Below are 20,957 nucleotides of genomic sequence, written 5' to 3'. Positions count from 1 at the left end.
TTCTTATAGCTTAGAGGAGTGAGCGTTCTGTGACGACACTAATAGCGGCTGTCTCCGGAATGAATAATGGGAGAAAAAATTAAAATTAATAATTGCCACTCTGGGATTTAAGGCTTAAAATTTGAGTTGAAATCCTAGGTCTAGGGCAGAAGATAACCTTTACTATTACTAAACTGCATATTATATTATTGCGCATACAAGGTACACCAATTATTACTACAAAATTAAATATTTTTGATTTAATGAAAATAACTCTTTATACAGTAAAACTTATTGATTTGACCTCATAGTACATTAGCTTTTTTCATTCGCAATTTACCTCCTATTCAGTGTTATGTTCTTTTTGTTAACGCGGCAGCCATGTTGGATGGAAATTTTTTCCCCATAAAGCCTTGCATTTGTGCGCTTCAGGGTGAGCGTGCTAGCGACGGCCTTAACCTCCTCCGCAGACTATATTCTCCGTTTGGATCCCTGTGTTAAATCTTATGGCAGGGAAAGAACGAGAAACGAGAGAGGAGGAGGAGTGGGGACGAGGGAGGGAGAGAAAAGCGAGGAGGAGTAGCCTGCATCTCTTCTTCTTTCTCCCTCCCTTCTCCTCCCCCCTTCGACATTTTTGCCCTCACCACAGGAAGCCCAAGGAGCAAAAAGAGCCCAGGAAATGCTTGCGGAGTAGGCTAGCGGCGAGCATAAACAAAAGTTTTTATTTTTATAAGAGTAAACATCGCATCCACGTAATAATATACCTTTCTCGAATGAATTTGCTTGAGTGACGTCGACAACGTTTTCAAGTCTAGGTTGAGCTTCATAAATACAGTAAAGTGCATGAACTCTATCCTCGACTTGAAACCATTGTTCACCAATAGCTTTGGCAAGTTAATATATATCGCAGGGACGTATCAGGATATTCGTAAGATGGTTTTTTGGTTTCAAGAGCCCTCAAAACCGGGCAGCGCATTATGCATAATAAAAAAAAATCGATATTCTCAAGGCCGGTTTAGACGGTACGATTTTCGCCTACAACTATCGTATAGAACACGCTCGCGCCATCCTACAACTCGAGTCGTAGCATGTAAATCAACTCGCCTACGACAGACGCGAGTGTTGTATACGATAGTTGTATGCGAAAATCATACCGTCTAAATCGGCCTTTAGGGAGGTTGGTTGGCGAAGAACCCCCACAACCCTCCCCCTGGATCCGCCCCTATATAGCCAAAGCATTATCTTTCAAAAGTGAATCAAAAATAGGCAAAAAGTAGTTTATGTAAAGTTTTTCGGTAAAATTGCGTATATGAGGAATTTTTTGACAACATTAGTGCAGTGTATATATGAAATCGCACGATTTTGAGTACAATGCGAAATTTATAGGTACGAGTTCTGTTTTGAACGTTTTCAAAATTGGACAAGCCTTTAGGCGAGTATAATTTGAGAACTTTCAAAACATCACAAGTATCTATAAATTCAGAATTATACGAGAAGATTGTGCGATTTTTTGTTTATAATACACTCAAAAAAACTGAGCAACTTAATTGGGACTCTACAGAGTGCAATTTGGGATTTAATTGTACTCCTCTTGACCAATCAGAATCAAGATTAATTTTGTTGAGTGTATTATAAAATGCATAACTACTTGTCAACATTTATATATACATGCTCATCGTACATCTCGGCGGTGTTTCTTGGTGAGATAATTCAAAGCCGGCAAATTCTACAGCCGTCTAGATGGCTTCGGCATGTTTTTTTTTAAAGGATGGAATCGTAGCTTTGAAGTGTGTGAAGTTTTTTTATTCTCGATGTAATGGGGCGTTATAGGAATTTCCCTGCCTGAGCAGAAACGAAAAGATACCATGCATTTTTAACTTAATAAATAAAACTTAAAGCCATAGCCAGCAGTCCTATTTCTTCGCATTTTTCTCTTTCCTGTCCATCGTAAATTGGTACAAGGTCCTGTATTATCTCATGGCAGAAACATTTACTCCACTCGTTTAAAAATGCCACAAGCATCTCGTTTACATTATCAAATATATGATTAGTTAAAGAATATGACTGTAGCTTTAAGTTCGATTTGTGCATGAAAATGGGCAAAATGTAATTTAAATTGTTTTAAGAAGAAAAGAATCGAGTGTAGGATTAAATCAACGACCAAACCCTTTCATGGACTTTCTTCTTTGTCGAAACTTGACTGCTGTTGAACATGAATCACAGCAAAGTCCTTCACCCCATGCTACTGATGAACACCACTGATATCGTACAGCTAGCTGACAATACCGGGAAATGTCACCTTCACATTCGGTTTTGACTGGTGGATAAAAAAAGGATTAGGGCATTAAAATACCATTAAAAGTATAAAGTATTCATATTTAGGGACGTAGTATATAGTAGTAATAAATTATGCGTTCGGTGTGAGTAATGAAATAGAGAGAATAAGAGAAAAATATCAAATGCCAATATCAAATATTTAGGGACGGTGCATTAGATAATTGAGGAATTCACATTCGGTTTTGACGGGTGGATAGAAAAGGGATTGGGTATTGAAATACCATTTAAAAAAATAATCATATTTAGGGAAGATGCCATGATTAAATAATTGAGCAGAGGGGGCTACGCAAATCACACAAAAAACATCGAGCAAGCACTTCACCTACAAAAACAAAATCGCTCAATCTCTTCTTTCAGTAAAAAAAAAATTGTGCAGGGGTTGTTAGGGGGCTTTCATTTAATAGCACATGAGGGGGGGGGGGGGGTGGGAAATTGTAGGAGGGGCGTCATTATTTTGAGGAAGTGGTTAGGAGCTAGGGTTATCACATATTGAGAAGCTTTTCGTCTATTGCAGGGTGATAAAAGGAGGGAGGGGTTATGAAACTGTTGCCGTTACTCAACCCCCTGGAGAGGTGGTTGGGTTATTATATTGTAACCTATGATAAAGCTATCACCCCTCAATGTAACACTACTACGCCATCTATCACAGCGATTGTGCAATGGTATGCATGCGAACATATGTTACGTTAAGGAAAGTGAATATTGATGGTTTTCACAGCCGCCATGTTGGATGAATTTAACAAAAGATTCGTCATTAGTCCCTTATGTTATATCATCCAACATGGCCGCCGTGTCTTTTGTTATTTCACTCTCTTGGGAATGATTGCAAACCAGCAATACTTGACATTTGACAGAGTATTAGAGTACCGTATTTGGACTTGGGGCATTTTCCTGAATAGACTGTTATATCATCGAGAGCTGCATCTCCTGAATATCCATTGCCTCTCACGGCTTCGAAAATAATCTACGTGCAGGGGAAAAGGAAAAACAAAATTGTCAAAAATTATTTACTAGAAAGTCCTGATATTTTTAAATCGCTTATTAATGGTCGATATACTTCGAAAGCCAAAGAACCGTTAATAATAACAATATTATTTAAGACTAAAATACCACCACAAATGATTATAAAAAATAGCCACGATATAAAGCGCGCTCTAATAGACCGTCTTCTCAAGGTTGCGTGCGCATCGAACATAACGGGCCACAAAACTGAAAAACGCAAAGTCAGTAAAATTGGGAAGACAGTTTTATATTTAAAGAGGAGAATAATCGATGTTATGGATTTTTATTATATGACCGTGAATCTTAGTGCCTGGACACTAGCAAATCGAGCAATCTGATTGCATAGATCGCATAGCGGACTGGTCTAGATTCTCCGGTATTAACCGGTCCGATCGCATATTAATCTTACGGCGAAAGCATTTTGTCCTTTTCAATGAAAAGTGGTCATATAATAAAACTCTTATCAACCGAGCTTGGTCGGTCTGTACGGGATAATCTTGACCTCGGTCGGGTACAGACCTCGGTCAAGATTATCCCGTACAGACCTCCCGCTCGGTTAATAAGATCTAGTTATATATATAAAAAAATAAAAAAAATAAAATATATAGATATAAAAATAAAATTATAGCAATACATGATAATACTCGTGTTCTGGTATCGTGGCCCGTCAAATCCCTTAAATTCGGATGCGCACGCAACCTTGAGAAAACGATCTATTGGTTCATTAGCGTGCGCGAGCGTGCATCCAAAGCTAGATGGTTCACGCACCTCAGACAGGATTGAGTAGCGCGCACTATGCAATAAATTTCGTTGGTAAAAAAAAAAAAAAAAATTTGACTAACAAATATTATTTTTCAAGGTACTGTTTTCCTATGTTATGAAAGCATTATATATGACTTTCATAGCTCTTACAGACTTTTTCTTCAAGTAAGGCAAGAAACGAAGAGAAAAGAAGTCCCAAGTTACAATATAGATGCTTACTCTGTACTTAACACTACTTGTAATCTGCAGCCTGGCGTTGTTCCATCTCGGACCTTGATTTCCTTCTTTGTGCCAAAGTTTCTTGTCACCATTCACAGTTTTCAGGTATACATTGATTGTTCCCATCGTTTTGCCCAACATGTGATACCAAAAGTCTAAACAGAGCTTACTGATAGTTATTAGAGGGCTAATAATTCTGGCTTTGTCGCCGCTGCTCTGAGGTGCCGATGCTTCAATAAAGATATATTTGCCTGTAAAACCCGTCAAAGCATGTTATTAGTCACGAAAAATACATTGCTACAGTAATCATGAAAACTTAGTAATACAGCGGTTTTCGCATGCAAGCGGATTCAGGCTTCAGGGGGTTGGACTAGGCGCGCAAAGCATAATTTCCTTGATCGAAAAAGAATCAATTCCATCACAGGCAGCCCAAACGAGGTTCCTGTGTATATGGTTTATAAAGGATGTATGGGAGTTATCATGAAGATACTGCAATGAAATGTTTCATTCAACAATTTGCTTTACTGAAAACTTGGTACAGTCGTTGCTTGTACCTCGTTCAAACTTCTCCGCGATTTGGGGCAGTTTAGTGTTTTTTTTCTCGAAATCATGCATCTCTTCTCTATTCTATATTTAGGTAGAGAAGAGCGGATTTCGAAGAAAACCAAAAACAAAACAAAACAAAAAAAAAAAAAAAAAAAAACAACAACAACAAAAAAACATTAAACGGCCCGAAACCGCGCTGGAACGTTGCCAGAGGTACAAGCAACGACTGTACCAAGTTTTGTAGCCAATTGTTGAGCGAAACATGTTATCATTACTCCCATACATTCATTTAAAACCATACACAGGAACCTTGTTTGGGCTGCATGTGATCCCATCATCTACCGCTTTAGTTGGCTGGCTGCCGGGTTGGATCATTAGTTGGTTGGTTGTTGTTGTTTTCTTTGGTTATTTTTTATTTGGTTTGGTGGTTGGTTGTTTAGTTCGTTGCATGGTTGTTTAATTTGGTTGGTCTGTTGCTGATTGGTTGTAATTGAGTATTAGAATAAGGTTTCACACACACACACACACACACACACACACACAAAATGTCTAGCTTAAAAACGAGTGCGCTTGGAATATAAAAAGTGATTGTACCAGAGCTAAAAATGGAATAAAGGGAAATGATATGCTAATGCACTTGATAATGAAATGCTTTGAATTACGTGACATTATATGTGACATAGTGTGACGTGACGTGCATTACCTTTTGTTGAATGAAAGGTGTGATCATTAGTTGGTCCAGTGTATCGACTTGGTGTCAGTCCCGTCCTTAACGACCAATCAAAATTATCCTCTCTGCGAGTATTCCGCCATCGACAGAAACCAGCCTCGAATGTACACGACAGGTTACCAATAATAACAGGAGCTAGAGTAGATACAAGGAAACAACATTATCCTTTTTCCTAAAAGGATTGGGACATTTGAATCAGACCTACAAAGCTAAGATCGTAGAGGAATTTCATGCTCAACAACTAAAGCTATTTCGTATAAGTTGCAGCTTGACGATGCTGCCTCACAGGTTGGATGTGACAACTTCTCTAAAGTCATGTGCAACCGTTAAACAAAGAAATGATACTCTAGAGAATGACATGTGGTCTGAAATGGAATATAAAAAAATTATTAGGCCCAAGAGGCCCAAGGTAAATAGGTCACTAATGAAGACAAGGACATAAAGTACTGCCATATCTAAATTATGTCACACGACCCTGTGCATCGCGAAGTTGTTACCAGTATTAGTTAAAACACACACACACACACAAAACATATCAGGGCGATCAGAGCCAAACAGGTATGTATTGAGGTTCATAGGATAGGTTGTCTTACCATCATTGACACATTTTATAAGTTGGCAGTAACCAGTGGTAGGTAGTTTGGATTCCTCGGTGCACTGCCATGATGATTTGTTGGTCTTGAGGTATAAACAATCAACACTACGCGTGCGCAAACCACGCCCACAGGTCTTGGAACACTAAAGAAATTGAATTGAACAGAATTTAGCGGATCTTAGAATCTACAAGCAAGGACTTTTTTGTGTACATCTTGGTTTACGAGGGTGGCGAGCAGGAAAAACGTTTATCTATCATGGTTTTAAACAAATAATTTTACTCTTTTCGGTAGTAGAGAGACTAAAAGGTGTTGGAAAACAATCTTATTCTCAGCTTTGGAATCAAAGGTGGTGTGTGGCGCTAGCCGATAGTGCACTCGACTCTCATATTTGGGATTGTTGCTTGACTGGTATGCACATCGCAAGTGAGCAAAGTTTGTTGAGTCTGGGATTTTCTCTCAGCACTTATAAAAACCCAACACACTACCGCTAAATTTCAACTCCATCTGTAAGTTAACTGTGTCCTGACTGAGGCTGCGTTTACCAGGACCCGCGCGATTTTTTTTCTGTTCACAGGGGACTGAGCTATCAAACAAATATTTGTACGCCTGGTATTGTAAACAGGACGTTTGCATGATAGCGTATTTTGACTTCAACCACCAAGATGCTTCGCGAATTTTCTTTCTTATTCAAATTTGTATGCCTTCATGAGAATAGTCTGGTAGTATAGGTCAATGACACCATCGTGCTAACGTCCTATTTGGATCCGGTTCCGCGTACAACGAAAGTATTTTTTTATACGACTAAAGATACATTTCCGTGGCGTTTTATATACCATTTCAAACAAGAAAACATAAATGATGTTTTTGAAATATTATATATTTTGTTTCATATCGGAATGGACTAGTATATTGTTCTCTCAAATGAAGGGCTAGTGGATAACGCGCAGCTTCCCTCCCACTCCCCCTCCCCCTCCCCCTCCCCCCAATATTTATTTTTTATATTTTCGTACCTCTTGCCAAGGACCAGCAACCCATCTTGCTACGCAGGGTACCTTGGTGCACTTTTGTATGTTTGGGGGCTTTTTACCATCGCAGAAAAGATCTGACACTTTACTGCTTCTAACTCCATAAGTTGATCTTTTACAGTACACATCTCGCTTTTGCATTCCATCACCGCAAGTCACAGAACAGGATTCCCACTTCTTGACTACCCAAGTAAAACTTCAAGACAAAAAAAGCAAACAAACAAATAAAGAGGACTGAAAACAAGAGGAAGCCCAATTTTGAAATACAGAACAATACATAACAATAGGTTTTTCAATTTTCAGGACATTTAAAATCTTTTGTTTTCTCCAAACTGAGCTGCTTTGACGTCACGTGAAAGGGGTACATTGGGATTACTTGATTTCGCAATAACTTTTGTCTTGAGTGGGTTCCCTTTGTTTGGACTTCCCCTTAATTCAATGAAACACATTTTTCTATAAATTAAACTGGCATAAATTCAAATGCCTTCCACTTTTTTTACTTATGAAAATCACCGATCCTCTCGTTTCTAAAGAGGTCCCTCATACAACACAAGAAATTTGAAACACAATACATACAGCACAAGAAATTTGGTTAAGTTGTTTACCGTATTTCACACTCTTTTTGGTTACACTTTCTGATCCTTGGTTTTGGTTTTGTCACTCCAACACAAAATTTCGTCTCCATTTTTTTCATGCTTCTTTTTCGATAGCACTCGTAGACTCTTTCTTGGATTCCTTAAAAAAATATATCTTTGTGATTCGTGTGGTGTGAAATGACAAGACATTACCACCAAGAGAATGACATGAGGTATGGTATGACAAAACATTACCACCAAGAGAATGACATGTGGTATAGAATGACAAGACATTACCACCAAGAGAATGACATGTGGTATGGAATGACAAAACATTACCACCAAGAGAATGACATGTGGTATGGAATGACAAGACATTACCACCAAGAGAATGACATGTGGTATGGAATGACAAGACATTACCACCAAGAGAATAACATGTGGTATAGAATGTCAAGACATTACCACCAAGAGAGTGACATGTGGTATGGAATGACAAGACATAACCACCAAGAGAATGACATGTGGCATGGAATGACAAGACATTACCACCAAGAGAATGACATGTGGTATGGTATGACAAGATATTACCACCAAGAGAATGACATGTGGTATGGAATGACAAAACATTACCACCAAGAGAATGACATGTGGTATGGTATGACAAGATATTACCACCAAGAGAATGACATGTGGTATGGAATGACAAAACATTACCACCAAGAGAATGACATGTGGTATGGAATGACAAGACATTACCACCAAGAGAATGACATGTAGTATGGAATGACAAGACATTACCACCAAGAGAATGACATGTGATATGGAATGACAAGACATTACTACCAAGAGAATGACATGTGGTATGGTATGACAAGACATTACCACCAAGAGAATGACATGTGGTATGGTATAACAAAACATTACCACCAAGAGAATGACATGTAGTATGGTATGACAAGACATTACCACCAAGAGAATGACATGTGATATGGTATAACAAAACATTACCACCAAGAGAATGACATGTGATATGGTATGACAAGACATTACCACCAAGAGAATGACATGTGGTATGGAATGACAAGACATTACCACCAAGAGAATGACATGTGGTATGGTATGACAAGACATTACCACCAAGAGAATGACATGTGGTATGGAATGACATGACATTACCATCAAAAGAATAACATGTCTTACCTCCTCCACAAGGCTTTGAACAGTTAAGCCAGTGTTTTGGCTTCCATATATAAACCTCTGGTTCTTTCTTAGGTTTAAAGTATTGGAATTTCACAAAACTTGGTGATACCTTTTGTTTCCTACTTTTCTTTACCTGGACAAATATCAAATGTCAATAAATAATAAGATTAATCACAGAGAGCCCAATAAACCTCTTTATAGAGCTGACGGAAATAACGATCTTATAGTACCCAAAATCAAACACAAGGCCTTTGGTGGAAGATCTTTTGTATTTGCAGGAGCCAGTCTATGGAACACTTTACCAAGAGAGATTAAAACATGTACTAATTTTGATCACTTTAAAAAACTCTTAAACATCTTTGTTCCGCGATGCTTACAATTTGTAATATTTCTATTTTAAATGTTTAGTGTTCGTTACATATGTTAAGTTTTACAAATGGACTGAACATTTTTTATACAATATGCTATTAATATAGTTTATAATTTTTCGCCTTCTTAGTTTTTTATATTGAAATTTTATTTGTATATATATATTTTTTCCCTAGTTGTTAAGCGCTATAGAGTTAATGTATGTAGCGCTATAGAAACTTAATAAATTATTATTATTATTATTATTATTATTATTTATAATACAATCAGCAAATTTACACGATTCTGTTTGGACAAGAGGAGTACAATTAGATCCTAAAATTGTACTCGATCTGTAGAGTCCCAGTAAAGTGGCTCAATTTTGTTGAGGTGTATTATAAACAAAAAAATCGCACAATGTTCTTGTAAATTCTGAATTTATAGATACTCGTGATGTTTTGAAAGTTTTGAAAACTTACTCGTACCGATAAAATCCGAATTCTGCTTGAGATCGTGTGATTTCCTATACTTATCTTGGGTGTTACGCTTTCCATTTCATATCAAGTGTCATTCTCTTGATAATAAAATTGTTTGAGTCATATCCATATTCGCGTGTCTTCTCGTGACACTTGTTCTGAAATGGGAAAACATTACGCCCAACTGACCTAAAGAGGTATTTTATTATTTTCATGTGATAATATATTCCCAACTACACTTTTTTCTATATTGATTCCCTGAAGGTCTTCATTTAATTGCAATATTATTTTACTGATGTTTTCGTATAAACATTTGGAACCGCAAGCAGAATATTTGACCAATATAAGAGGACCCATACCTAGTCCTTTTAACATGTACACTCAACTCAAAAATAAGCAGCTGTTACCTTGACGATAAGATTTTCCTTGATTGGTCCAAGTGCAAGAAGCTTTTCCATATTTTCATCCCTTGAGTATACAAACTTAGTGCCACTTATTTCGTATACACCAGGGCTCGTAACATTAGAACCACCATTTATGAATGTCTCATTGGCTGCTCCAGTGTTTTGTACAACTAAAACAGATTAGAGTAGATAGTTTCATAATATGCCCTTTGCAGTTAACGGTCACCTGTCTGTACTAATTTTTTTTTTTCAAATTGGTGATTCTTTTTAGCCATTTGTAAAGAGCTGAATGAAACGATGTGTAACCAGTTTGTCACGAAATGAAGTTTTATTACGATGCATCTCTCGAAACAGGTTGTACAAAGTGTATTTGGTCACCAGTATATTTCACCCATGGAAAGGAAGATGTTCATTCATTTGCTCAGAGTGAATTAATCAGCACGTGTTACTGAGCTGCAAAGGGCCTATTTGACATTATTGAATGGGTTTAATTTCAAATCTTAAAACTTAGACTTGTTAGCGGGGCTAAAGTTGTATGGTACTTCCTGTATGGTACAAACACGTGGAACACCAAATTTTTGGTAGAACTAAATTTCAGTAAGAAGATATAACTAGCTAAAAACTAGTGTGAGCTGCGTCGGTGTTTCTAATGGAAACAGCAATGATGAAAAGGTAAATTATACACCGTGAAAAGATGAAAAAACAAAAATTTCAGTAAGATAAGCGACGATCCTTCCTCTCGTCAATAAAAAGAAAATTTTGGTAGAAATCTACAGCACTATATCTTCTGATCGTTTTGAGGTTTAATGGAATTTTGAACATTTTACTACGGTCAGCCAGGTGTCATATATTAACGTAGAGCTTCGTGTCGTGCTAGAATTTAAATATCTCGAACGTGAACAAAAAGCTAAACTGAATACAAGACCTGCATGATTTGAAGCCTATTTTGGTTACGAATTAAACTGTCTGTATCGACTAGTTTACTTACCGAGATGATTCCTTGAATCACTGAATTCCTGAACCAAGATATTAGTAGCACCAACAGGACATTCTAACATTAAATTTTCATCTTAAAAAGGAATTAACAAAATTTCGTTATTAATATTAAACTTTCTTCGTTCGTTCTAACACTTGAGTACAACTTTGATGAGTCTAGAGAATACTCATAACCCGGCTTTTGCTGTTATAATAATGTTTTGCAAACATCCCATTTCCTTAATTCAATCTTTATTCTTTTTTTCTTTCTTTTTTTTTTTTTTCATCCAGTTACTCATTTATTTATTCAATGGTGTACTTATTTGTAATAGTTTTATTCGTTCGTTCGTTCGTTCTTTCGTTCGTTTGTCGTTCGTTCGTTCGTTCGCTCGTTCGTTCGTTCGTTCGTTCGTTACCTTCAGGTGTCATGGTTATCGTTCCTTTATTCATGGTACAGGTGTCATTAAAACCATTACATATTCCACAGTTATCATAAACAACCTCCGAACCAATCTCCCCGTCACATCCTACGACCTGTCAATTAAAAAAAATTTCGAATAAATATCGCGCAAATGAGTTTATGAAGCAATTGAGTAAAGACTTTTTCATTACCTGACATTTGCCTTTGACGCAGACGTCAAGTTTGGCGGGATTTTCATAACAACGGCTGCCATCTTCAACAGGAATCCGGATAATTATTCCTGATGCGTTTGATACGCAATATGTTTGACATGGCTCCATTGCGATTTCTGAAAAAAATCGAAGGAAACAAAAAGTTAATAAATATACAAGTGTAACGATTTCATTGTGGCGTGGCGGGGCGGGGCGAGGCGGGGCGTGGCGTGGCGTGGATGGCGTGGTGTGGTGTGGTGTGGCGTGGCGTGGCGTGGCGTGGCGTGGTGTGGTGTGGTGTGGTGTGGTGTGGTGTGGTGTGGTGTGGTGTGGTGTGGGGTGGTATGGTGTGGTGTGGTGTGGTGTGGTGTGGTGTGGTTTAACAGGCTATAACCAGGCATATAATAAAGATTGATAACGTTAAATAACGTACTATTTTCTTCTACTGGAGGCATGATTCCCAGATTGCATGCACCATCTGAAAATTTGATATCATCGATAGCGATATCAGCCCGATAACCATCACCCCGAGTTCCTTGTATGACAACCTATAAGACAAAAAAAAAAAAAAAAAAAAAAAAAAAAAAAAGGAAAAAAAAAAAGAAGAAAGAAAGAATAGTTTAATTCTAATTAAAATTACAAAAAGGCCTGCTAAGAGTATTTGTCAGCTCACCCTATAAGGCATCACACTGAGGATTGTCACAAGTTTATGTTTCCATTGATTTCCTTTGTTGCCTGATTGCCCCCATATGACCTTTTCTTTTGTGGTTGTATTTAAATGCAACTCCAAGGCTCCAAAATGATCATCGTCGCCAAAAGAATGATACCAGAATGACAAACAAGACACGTGCTTTGCGACAAGTCTACTGACAAGACGTGCCCTCCAACCAACATTAGTAGGTCGGGATGTCTCGATAAATAAATAGGTGCCTGGGAGAGGAAAAAAAAAAAACACACTTGAATTAATCTAAAAATATTCAATTATCTTAGACTTAGACTTTATTTATTAACAAGTTTACTCAAAATCTTATCCCATGTGGAATCAATACTGAGAATATTTTCAGACGGGTGATAGTCACCCTTAAGGTTTCAGAGCAACAACGTTTTTTCAAATAGGTGTATACGTTCATACCTTTCCCTGTAGGTCCTTTTGTGTGGTCATGAATAGGTCCTGTCTTAGATGAAGGTGTCTTCCCTTGAATTGGCGTCCAGTCAAACTCATCGCTGTCATCTTGAAGCCATCCACACAACCCATCCTCAAAATCACAGTCCAGCGAAGCTAACAAGATAAAAATACATATGTACAGAGAATCTACACTTGCTTTGCCATTTATATCCTGGGGGAAATCTAGGTAATACTTGTATCAATTTGTAATAGAGTATAAACAGTAAATCCGTGAAATAGTTATAACTAATGAGTACAAAATAGCCCAAAGAAACAATTGAAAACAAAATGGGAAAAATAGATGTGTTTAGTGCTACTTATTTTAAGGATATAGTCTTTTTTTGATTTTTTTTTTTTGGATTTAATTTTTGTAAGGATTTTAAACCAATTATTTGTACCTCTGTATACGTCATAGTAGAACCATTCGCTTTTTGTTCCCCTTTTCTGACATTGATGACTTCTTGTTTGCCTTAATGATGGTATGCTACCAGAGCAGAGCTAAAACAGAACAGAAATAAATAAAGTAACGAAAGAAATGGCGGCCATGTTGGTATAACAAAAGAAATAACGAAAGAAAATGATTTAAAAAAATCAGTCAATAAATAGCTTTGACTTACAAACAGTGCTATTTGAGAAACCCTGGGCACTTTTGGAAAATTCCAAGAACAGGGGCGGATCCAGGGGGGGATGCAAAGGGGGGTGCTGAAGCCCCTCCCCCCCTTCCGCTGAAAAAAACCATGCTTTTTTATATTGTTTTCCGTTGTGTTGGCGGAAGAAACTCAGTTAGCCCCCCCCCCCCCCCCCCAACTCAATGAGCCCCCCCCCCCTAAAATATTGGCTGGATCCGCCCTTGAAGAACGTTTCTTAACAAATCAGATAGAAGTTTTACTGTTGTCTTTCCGTTATCTTGTGGTTAGAAATCTAATTCTGATTAACAACAATTAAACATTCCCAGAATATTTCTAAGTGCAAACGGTTTTTCGATTATTAGCACTAAAGTCAAAGTTATTTACTGTACAAATGTGCATGGATAACGTTTGGGTTTAAAATTGTGGAATCGTTGACGTCGTCGTTAATGGTTTTGGTGGACATCATCTACGGTGTGCATATGATATTCAACAGGCACGCGCTTTTAAACAAATGTATTTTTGTCCAGAAAAAGTATCAAAACACAATGCACTTGCTGATTGAATTTCATGGAAACACTTTCTTTGACGTTCATCAAAATCCACTCCGTCGCACTCTCACACCTTAATTTGGCAGAATGAAATTCCAACGGTGTACCCCTGACACTTCTTGCCATTGAACTTGGGGCTGAGAAGGGAAAACAATAAGCCTTTTCATAGTTTAAGAATCGATTTTACTGCGCATGCGATTTTATCCCGAATTTCTCACCTTCTTTTGTTAAATTAAGAACAAAAGAAGGTTTAGACAAAAGAAGGTAGAAATTCGGGATAAAATCGCATGCGCAGTGGAATCGATTCTTAAACTGTGAAAAGGCTTATAAGAACCTATGTATTATTATCATTTTTCCATTTTTTATATATCTTCTGCAAGTATTCAAAAGCTTAATCGTCTGAATGTGAAACATCGCCTCATATGGAAAACTGCCGTCTATTGGTAGTGAGATATACCTCAACAGTGACTTTAGCGCCACGCCAAAGCATGCAGGGAAAATAGACACAGCCAATCAACTACGTGATAAAATAATTTATGCGCCATTTAAAAATATTTTGTTGTCATACACGCAACATAATCAAAATAATGTCGGATATTAAGTAATACATACAGTATGAGTGTTTTCCTCATTAATTATTCTTGAGTTTGATAATAGTTTTTATTAGATAATGATAATGAATGAGAATCTGATAATGATGCTGATACTAATGATGACGTAGACGATGAGGATGATGATGATGATAATAGCGACGATAATGATGGTGATGATGATAAATATGAAATTGAAAATGAAAATGATGATGATAATGATAATGACAATGATGACGATGATGTTGTTGATGATGATGATGATGATGAACGACGAAGAAGTAATTATTAACACACCTGGGGAGGGTGCAGCTTCTGGCTCGCACCTTCACTCCTTGACCACACGACTTAGAACATGGTCCATAAGCACTCCATGATGACCAGCCTCCATCGATAGGCTTGGGAGTTGGTTTGGGGGTGGGGACCTCGAATGTACCGTCACTTGTCATGGGAACGCACTTTCCAAGCCGACACCACTTCAGTAAAACGATTAATCCATATACTTAGTACTTCACTATTCAGACTCAATTGCAGAAAAACAAATTCTGCGCGTGCAAAAAATTAAACGATAGCAAATGAAAGTGATTCTAAAAATAGCATCAAATGGTGCCTATGATGGCGACAAGCATGGATACCAGAGATTCCTTCTCTGAGGTCATTTTCTCTTGCTAATACATACATATGTTCAATATCTTACCATTCGCTCGCCGCAAGTAGTTCCTTCAAGTGGTGGGGTATTCCTGGTTCTGCAGTAGTGACCATATGATTTATCATCACACCATAGCTTCTGACACGGGTTGGGCAAATACTGCAGGTATAGAGCAATAAATAATGTTCTTGTACATGGACAAGACAAAAACGTCAGGCGACGATTTGGAATAAAGTTTTGACACCATTTGGAGCGTCAAATTTTAAATGGTCAGCATTAGTTTTATTGAAGAATTAGTTCGAAATCAACTAGCAACGTGTTGGCAAATCCAAATTATTTCTTCCGAGTTGCACTTTTTTTTTCGCGCAACTCCAACAACAACAACAAAAAAAGGCGTGAATCATATGGTGCAAAGCAAAGTACATCTATTTCAATAAATATTGTCATCGTCAAACGAGAGTTATTCCGATATGAAAATATTTTCGTTGAATAAAAAGAACATTGAATCAGTCTCAGCACTAAGGTCCATGTTCTTGACGAAAATAAGAAGCAGAAACACAAATCATTCCAGCTTTTCTTGGATCTTGGAATGACCTATCCAAGGGCGGATCGAGGGGGGGGGGGAGGGGGGGGGGGGGAGGGGGGGGGGGGGGCAAAGTGGGGCTTAAGGCCCCCTTCTGCAGAAAAAAACGATGCTTTTTTATATTGTTTTCCGTTGTGTTAACGGAAGAAACTCAATTAGCCCCCCCCCCCCCCAAACTCAATTAGCCCCCCCCCCCAAAACTCAATTAGCCCCCCCCCCCCAAACTCAATTAGCCCCCCCCCCCTAAAATTTTGGCTGGATCTGCCCTTGCTATCTCCTATTACTTTTCGCCTATCGCCTTGTGCGTAGGCAACGTTTTTTGAAATAGGTGTATACCGTAATTTAAGTACATTGCGTTTCCTACTTATACGATGACCATTCCTTTAGGAAATTGTATGTTCTGTAGCTAGTTGTGCCGTATGTATATCGTAAGTAAGGACAACGCGTTTCCCACTCATGAGAATTCCATTCGCTTATGGGAAGCCATTTAAATGTTATAGCTAGTTGTGCCGTGTTCATGTTGTAAGTCAGTACCGTATGCTTTTCATCCTTACAATACACTCAACAAAATTACTCGATTCTGATTGGAAAAGAGAAGTACAATTCCAAATTGTACTCTGTAGAGTCCCAATTAAATTGCTCAATTTTGTTCAGTGTATTATAAACAAAACATCGTACGATCTTCTCGTACAATTCGGAATTTATAGGTAAAGGTTCGTCCAATTTAGAAAACTTTCAAACAACACTCGTACCTAAAAAATTCGAATTGTATTAGAGATCGTGTACTCGATTTCCTATACACATATTAGAAAACCGCTCTATGTTCTGAGCTGTGTCTTTTAACTAAAATAAGAATGACTTACGCTCAAACACGAGAAGTATCCTTTACCGAAATCCTGTAAACATTGTTCATCTATGTCATATATTTGCCCAGGAAGTTTATTCATGATTGAGCGATTGCTCGCGATAGGAACGTCATCAAGACACCACATATAACTGAATATGGAAGAAAATGTCATTTTTAGCGGCATTTCTCATTGTGGTATTTTGTGTTATAGAATCACTGAATGAATGTCTGAGTTTTAAACAAATTCGATTCAACTAAGAGAGCATAAATAAGAGAGGGAAACTTCTTAATAACCCACGCGCCATGTAAATTCCCGGTTGGACTATTTTGATCAACTTGCGCGCGCTCGCTCTTTCCGTTTATTGTTTTGATGGTGTTTTGACTGTTCTAGCCAAACTGAAGAGGTTGTAACAACGAAACTAGTTTTTAAAAGCTAAAATACACATAGTGCGTATAAGACAATAACATTAAGAAAATGAGAATTCACTAGTTTAAATTATGACTATTGTTTCAAAGTCTTTTGAGGCTTCAATAAAGAATATCACAAGGAAGGAATTTTTAAAACTGCATCCGGTTACTAAAAATAGCCCAACCGGGAATTTACATGGCGTGCGCGTAATTAAGAAGTTTCCCTCTCTTTTGTGCTCTCTTGATGCCACTTACTTCAAGTGACTTATGAGCTCTTGTCTGCTACATCTAGACCAGTAAAACCGGTCAAACCGGGATCGGACAAGAGGTGCCATGATACTTCCCTTGATGACATCTTTGGTACAGTTGTTAGAGTCTCCATCGTGTTCCATTCCTAATCTAAAAAATAGTAATTCGTATCGTATATAAATTATAAGTTTGTTGGTTAATCTTTTCAGCTAGGTTTTCAGCGCCTGAGGGGGAGGAGAGGAGAGCAATTGGCACCCTAAAAACGACAAAGAAGTTTACCAGTTTGTAATTTAAATATTTCTGTCCGCTTAAAGCCCCGTTTACACTTGCGATTTTTGCAGCGATTTTTGCTGCAATGTTCGTGGCAATTTTCGGAAATATGAAATCTTTTGTCTCATCCTTCAAAAGAGACATTCGTCTAGGAAAATCTTGGTATCCTGAAAAAAACTTTACAAGTAAATTCTTTACCATTATTTATTATGGACAAAATCGCAAAAACATCGTAGCAAAAATCGCTAGTGTAAACGGGGCTTTAGGGAACCCACACGCACAACAGCCAAAAAGCAAAAGCAAAACAAACAACAAACGAATGACAGGAAAAAAAAGGAAAAAAAAAAAAAAAAAAAAAAAAAAAAAAAAAAGAGAGAAAACCAAATCCAATAAATTCCATGTCTGAAGAGACAAATCCAACGAACTTACGTATGTCCAGTCTCATGAGCTACAATAAAAGCCGATGGGAACCCATCATCGTCGTTTAGAGTACAGCTATTGGTGCGATAGCACATGCTGCCCACTGGGGCATAACCTGCAAACAGACCACAATAATTATTTAAATTATTAAAAGTTATCGATATCTAATTACAAGTAAGTTATAAAAGTCAGTCATCCAAGTAATAACTTATATATTAAATGAAAAACATAATGAACTTATGCTAGGTTAAGGTATTTATGGGTTTATTGGGGTGGTAATGATGAGTACAAAATTGAATTTTGGTCAGAGTCATGGATGTTGACGGGGAGAAAGGATTTCCGTTTAAATTTTATCGAATTGATGTTTATTCTTCTGGTTATAAAAACCAGTCACGCCTCAATCCTATTGTTTTTACGAGAGACGTTTTTAAGTTATAAGCAGCATTTGTATGAAACTGCAGAAGTGTGAGGATAAAGAAATATTATTGCATACACGGTTTTTGAACTAGCGGTTTTGAATAAAGAATGCGCAGGTGCAGAGGAGAGAGAAGAAAAAAAAAAGGCCTAGACAGAAGACCAGAAGCCAGAACTTCTGGAATCCCAATCAAATGAGCTGAAGCTTTTAAACGTCTGGATGAGATCAAAGGAAAGTTTAATATTAATATTACCTTTTTCTGATGTGAGTACAAGGCTTAAAAATGCAAAAAGCTCGATTTGTCATATGTTGTTGAACTTAACTTAGCCATATAGCCCCCTCTCATGACCACCCCAACCCTTTCAAAAAATATACGATATCTTACGTACCTGATGGTCCAAAATTTTTCCTGAAAGATAAACATACAATGAATTTAACGTTAAAGAAAGAAATCAAGCAAACTGGAGGAAAGAGAGAGAGAGAGGAGGGGGGGAGGGTGGAGAGGAGGAAAGAGAGGGGGGTGGAGAGAGAGAAAGAGAGAGAGGGGGGGGGGGGTGGTGGGGAAAGGGGTTGGTAGGGGGGGACTGGAGAGGAAGAGAGAGAGAGAGAGATCTCGGACTTAGCATACCTGTACCACGAGTATTTCACACGTCATATAAAATTCGTACCTCGTTAAGAATATCGTTTGATCATGAAATTCAGCGCTCGTTTTATCCCATCCCTTGCGTTTTTTATGTCCCCAATGACAGACTTTATTAAGACTCTCCTGAGCATCTGTTGTTATCATCACTTCTTCCTAACAGACGAAAAGCAAAAGCAAGAAGAATAGTGAGGAGGGGTTCGAAAGGATGTTAAGATGAAAGAGCGCCTGTGCCTTTTATCCCAAGATTCTAAACGATTCCACGTGCATTGACTGCATGTAATTCAATGACAACCTCATTGGAATATCTACTGATTAAAAAATCAGGAGCGGATCAATTGGACTTAATTGGACATTATTGTTCATTCGAATCATGCAAATGTTTGTCGAACCACACTATAGAATATAACGTTGACCCTCATGATTGTCCAAACGCGTTATAGATTGTCATTATGCTAATAGCACTAATGAATTTTCACTTTTGGATAAATGATTGTCCATGAATGCAATTGCTTGTCATATGGTGTTATTGAAGTTGAATTTCGCGCACAAGAAAATACATTCCGCGCATATGAGTGTACAAACGCGCTATTGATTGTCCATTTGTGCCTATGAATGTACACGCATATTCAATTATCGTTATTGAAAGTTGATCCGCGCTATTGATGTTACTTGTGGTGTTGATGAAAGTACATTACACGTTATTGATACAACTATTGGCACGAATGAATGTACATTTTCTGTAAATGAACAGCAAAAGGTGTATATGAAATTGAATGTCTTTTCATTCTTTACATAGCAAAGTTCAACTTACAACAGGAAACCAATAAAGAGGCTTGATTTTTTAAATTATTTTTATTGTGCAAAAGGAGGAGGTTTACTCACCCCTCCCCCCATCTGCAGATTATGTGTTTTCAAACAGATCTCAGATGTAATGATAAAAGGGTAAATTCTACACCGTGAAAAGGTGAAAAAACTTCCATTCACGTTTCGGACGCTAGTTCGTCATCGGAGTAAAAGATACTTCCTCTTTTCATCTTTTCACGGTGTAAAATTTACCCTTTTATCATTACTGTTTCATAAGAAACAGCGACGCAGCTCACACTAGTTTTTAGCTAGTTATCTCTTCTAGATCTCAGATGTGTTTTCGCTCTATTAAAAAGTCACCCCTAGAAAGTTAAAAGTTTCGACGTTATAGCCTTTTAATTACACCTTTTGCTGTTCATTAAGAGAAAATGTACATTCATTTGTGCCAATAGTTGTATCAATAACGGGTAATGTACTTTCATCAACACCACAAGTAACATCATTAGCGCGGACCAACTTTCAATAACGATATTTGAATATGCGTGTACATTCATGGGCATCAATGGACAATCAATAGCGCGTTTGTACATTCATATGCGCGGAATGTATTTTCTTTTGCGCGAAATTCAACTTCATCAATAACACCAAATGACAAACAGTAGCATTTATGGACAATCATTTACCCAAAAGTGAAAATTCATTAGTGCTATTAGCATAATCATTGACAATCTATAATGCGTTTGGACAATCATGAGGGTCAATGTTATATTCTATAGCGTGGTTCGACAAACATTTGCATGATTCGAATGAACAATAAGAGAAATAAAACAATCATTAGCGATTTTTTATCTATTTTAGCCTTTAATTTCTTCGTCATTTATACATCGTGGCAAATACGTTTGCATATAACTGAACCACTGACCACATTTAGCGATAGTGATAGTTGCC

At 37.6% G+C, this 20,957-nt stretch overlaps 1 protein-coding gene across 1 annotated transcript in view; it reads right to left on the bottom strand.

The window, feature by feature from the left end:
* Positions 1-224: 224 nt before the first annotated feature.
* The window catches only part of LOC116307605 (A disintegrin and metalloproteinase with thrombospondin motifs 3-like), a 44,334-nt gene continuing 23,601 nt past the window's right edge, over positions 225-20,957 (bottom strand). Inside the window, exons 11-34 of the mRNA XM_089031319.1 lie at positions 19,231-19,358; positions 18,952-18,971; positions 18,157-18,262; positions 17,464-17,607; positions 16,817-16,949; positions 15,419-15,529; positions 15,019-15,197; positions 14,205-14,268; positions 13,353-13,452; positions 12,922-13,068; positions 12,463-12,719; positions 12,223-12,337; positions 11,790-11,926; positions 11,594-11,711; positions 11,191-11,271; positions 10,206-10,372; positions 8,975-9,107; positions 7,802-7,931; positions 7,182-7,392; positions 6,169-6,313; positions 5,549-5,710; positions 4,300-4,550; positions 3,184-3,280; positions 225-2,296 (exon numbers count right to left, since the gene is read on the bottom strand). Of these exons, the coding sequence (XP_088887445.1) occupies positions 2,133-2,296; positions 3,184-3,280; positions 4,300-4,550; positions 5,549-5,710; positions 6,169-6,313; positions 7,182-7,392; positions 7,802-7,931; positions 8,975-9,107; positions 10,206-10,372; positions 11,191-11,271; positions 11,594-11,711; positions 11,790-11,926; positions 12,223-12,337; positions 12,463-12,719; positions 12,922-13,068; positions 13,353-13,452; positions 14,205-14,268; positions 15,019-15,197; positions 15,419-15,529; positions 16,817-16,949; positions 17,464-17,607; positions 18,157-18,262; positions 18,952-18,971; positions 19,231-19,358 (3,300 nt within the window). The 3' untranslated portion in view covers positions 225-2,132. The remainder of the gene's footprint in view (positions 2,297-3,183; positions 3,281-4,299; positions 4,551-5,548; positions 5,711-6,168; positions 6,314-7,181; positions 7,393-7,801; positions 7,932-8,974; positions 9,108-10,205; positions 10,373-11,190; positions 11,272-11,593; positions 11,712-11,789; positions 11,927-12,222; positions 12,338-12,462; positions 12,720-12,921; positions 13,069-13,352; positions 13,453-14,204; positions 14,269-15,018; positions 15,198-15,418; positions 15,530-16,816; positions 16,950-17,463; positions 17,608-18,156; positions 18,263-18,951; positions 18,972-19,230; positions 19,359-20,957) is intronic.

Source organism: Actinia tenebrosa, unplaced genomic scaffold (genome assembly GCF_029948245.1).
Source record: "Actinia tenebrosa isolate PJP-AT-01 unplaced genomic scaffold, QUT_ActTen_1.0 PGA_scaffold16__25_contigs__length_10494907, whole genome shotgun sequence".
Classification (NCBI taxonomy): domain Eukaryota; kingdom Metazoa; phylum Cnidaria; class Anthozoa; order Actiniaria; family Actiniidae; genus Actinia; species Actinia tenebrosa.
The sequence above is the reverse complement of the archived record's forward strand: the minus strand, read 5'-3'. Positions and strand labels throughout refer to the sequence as shown.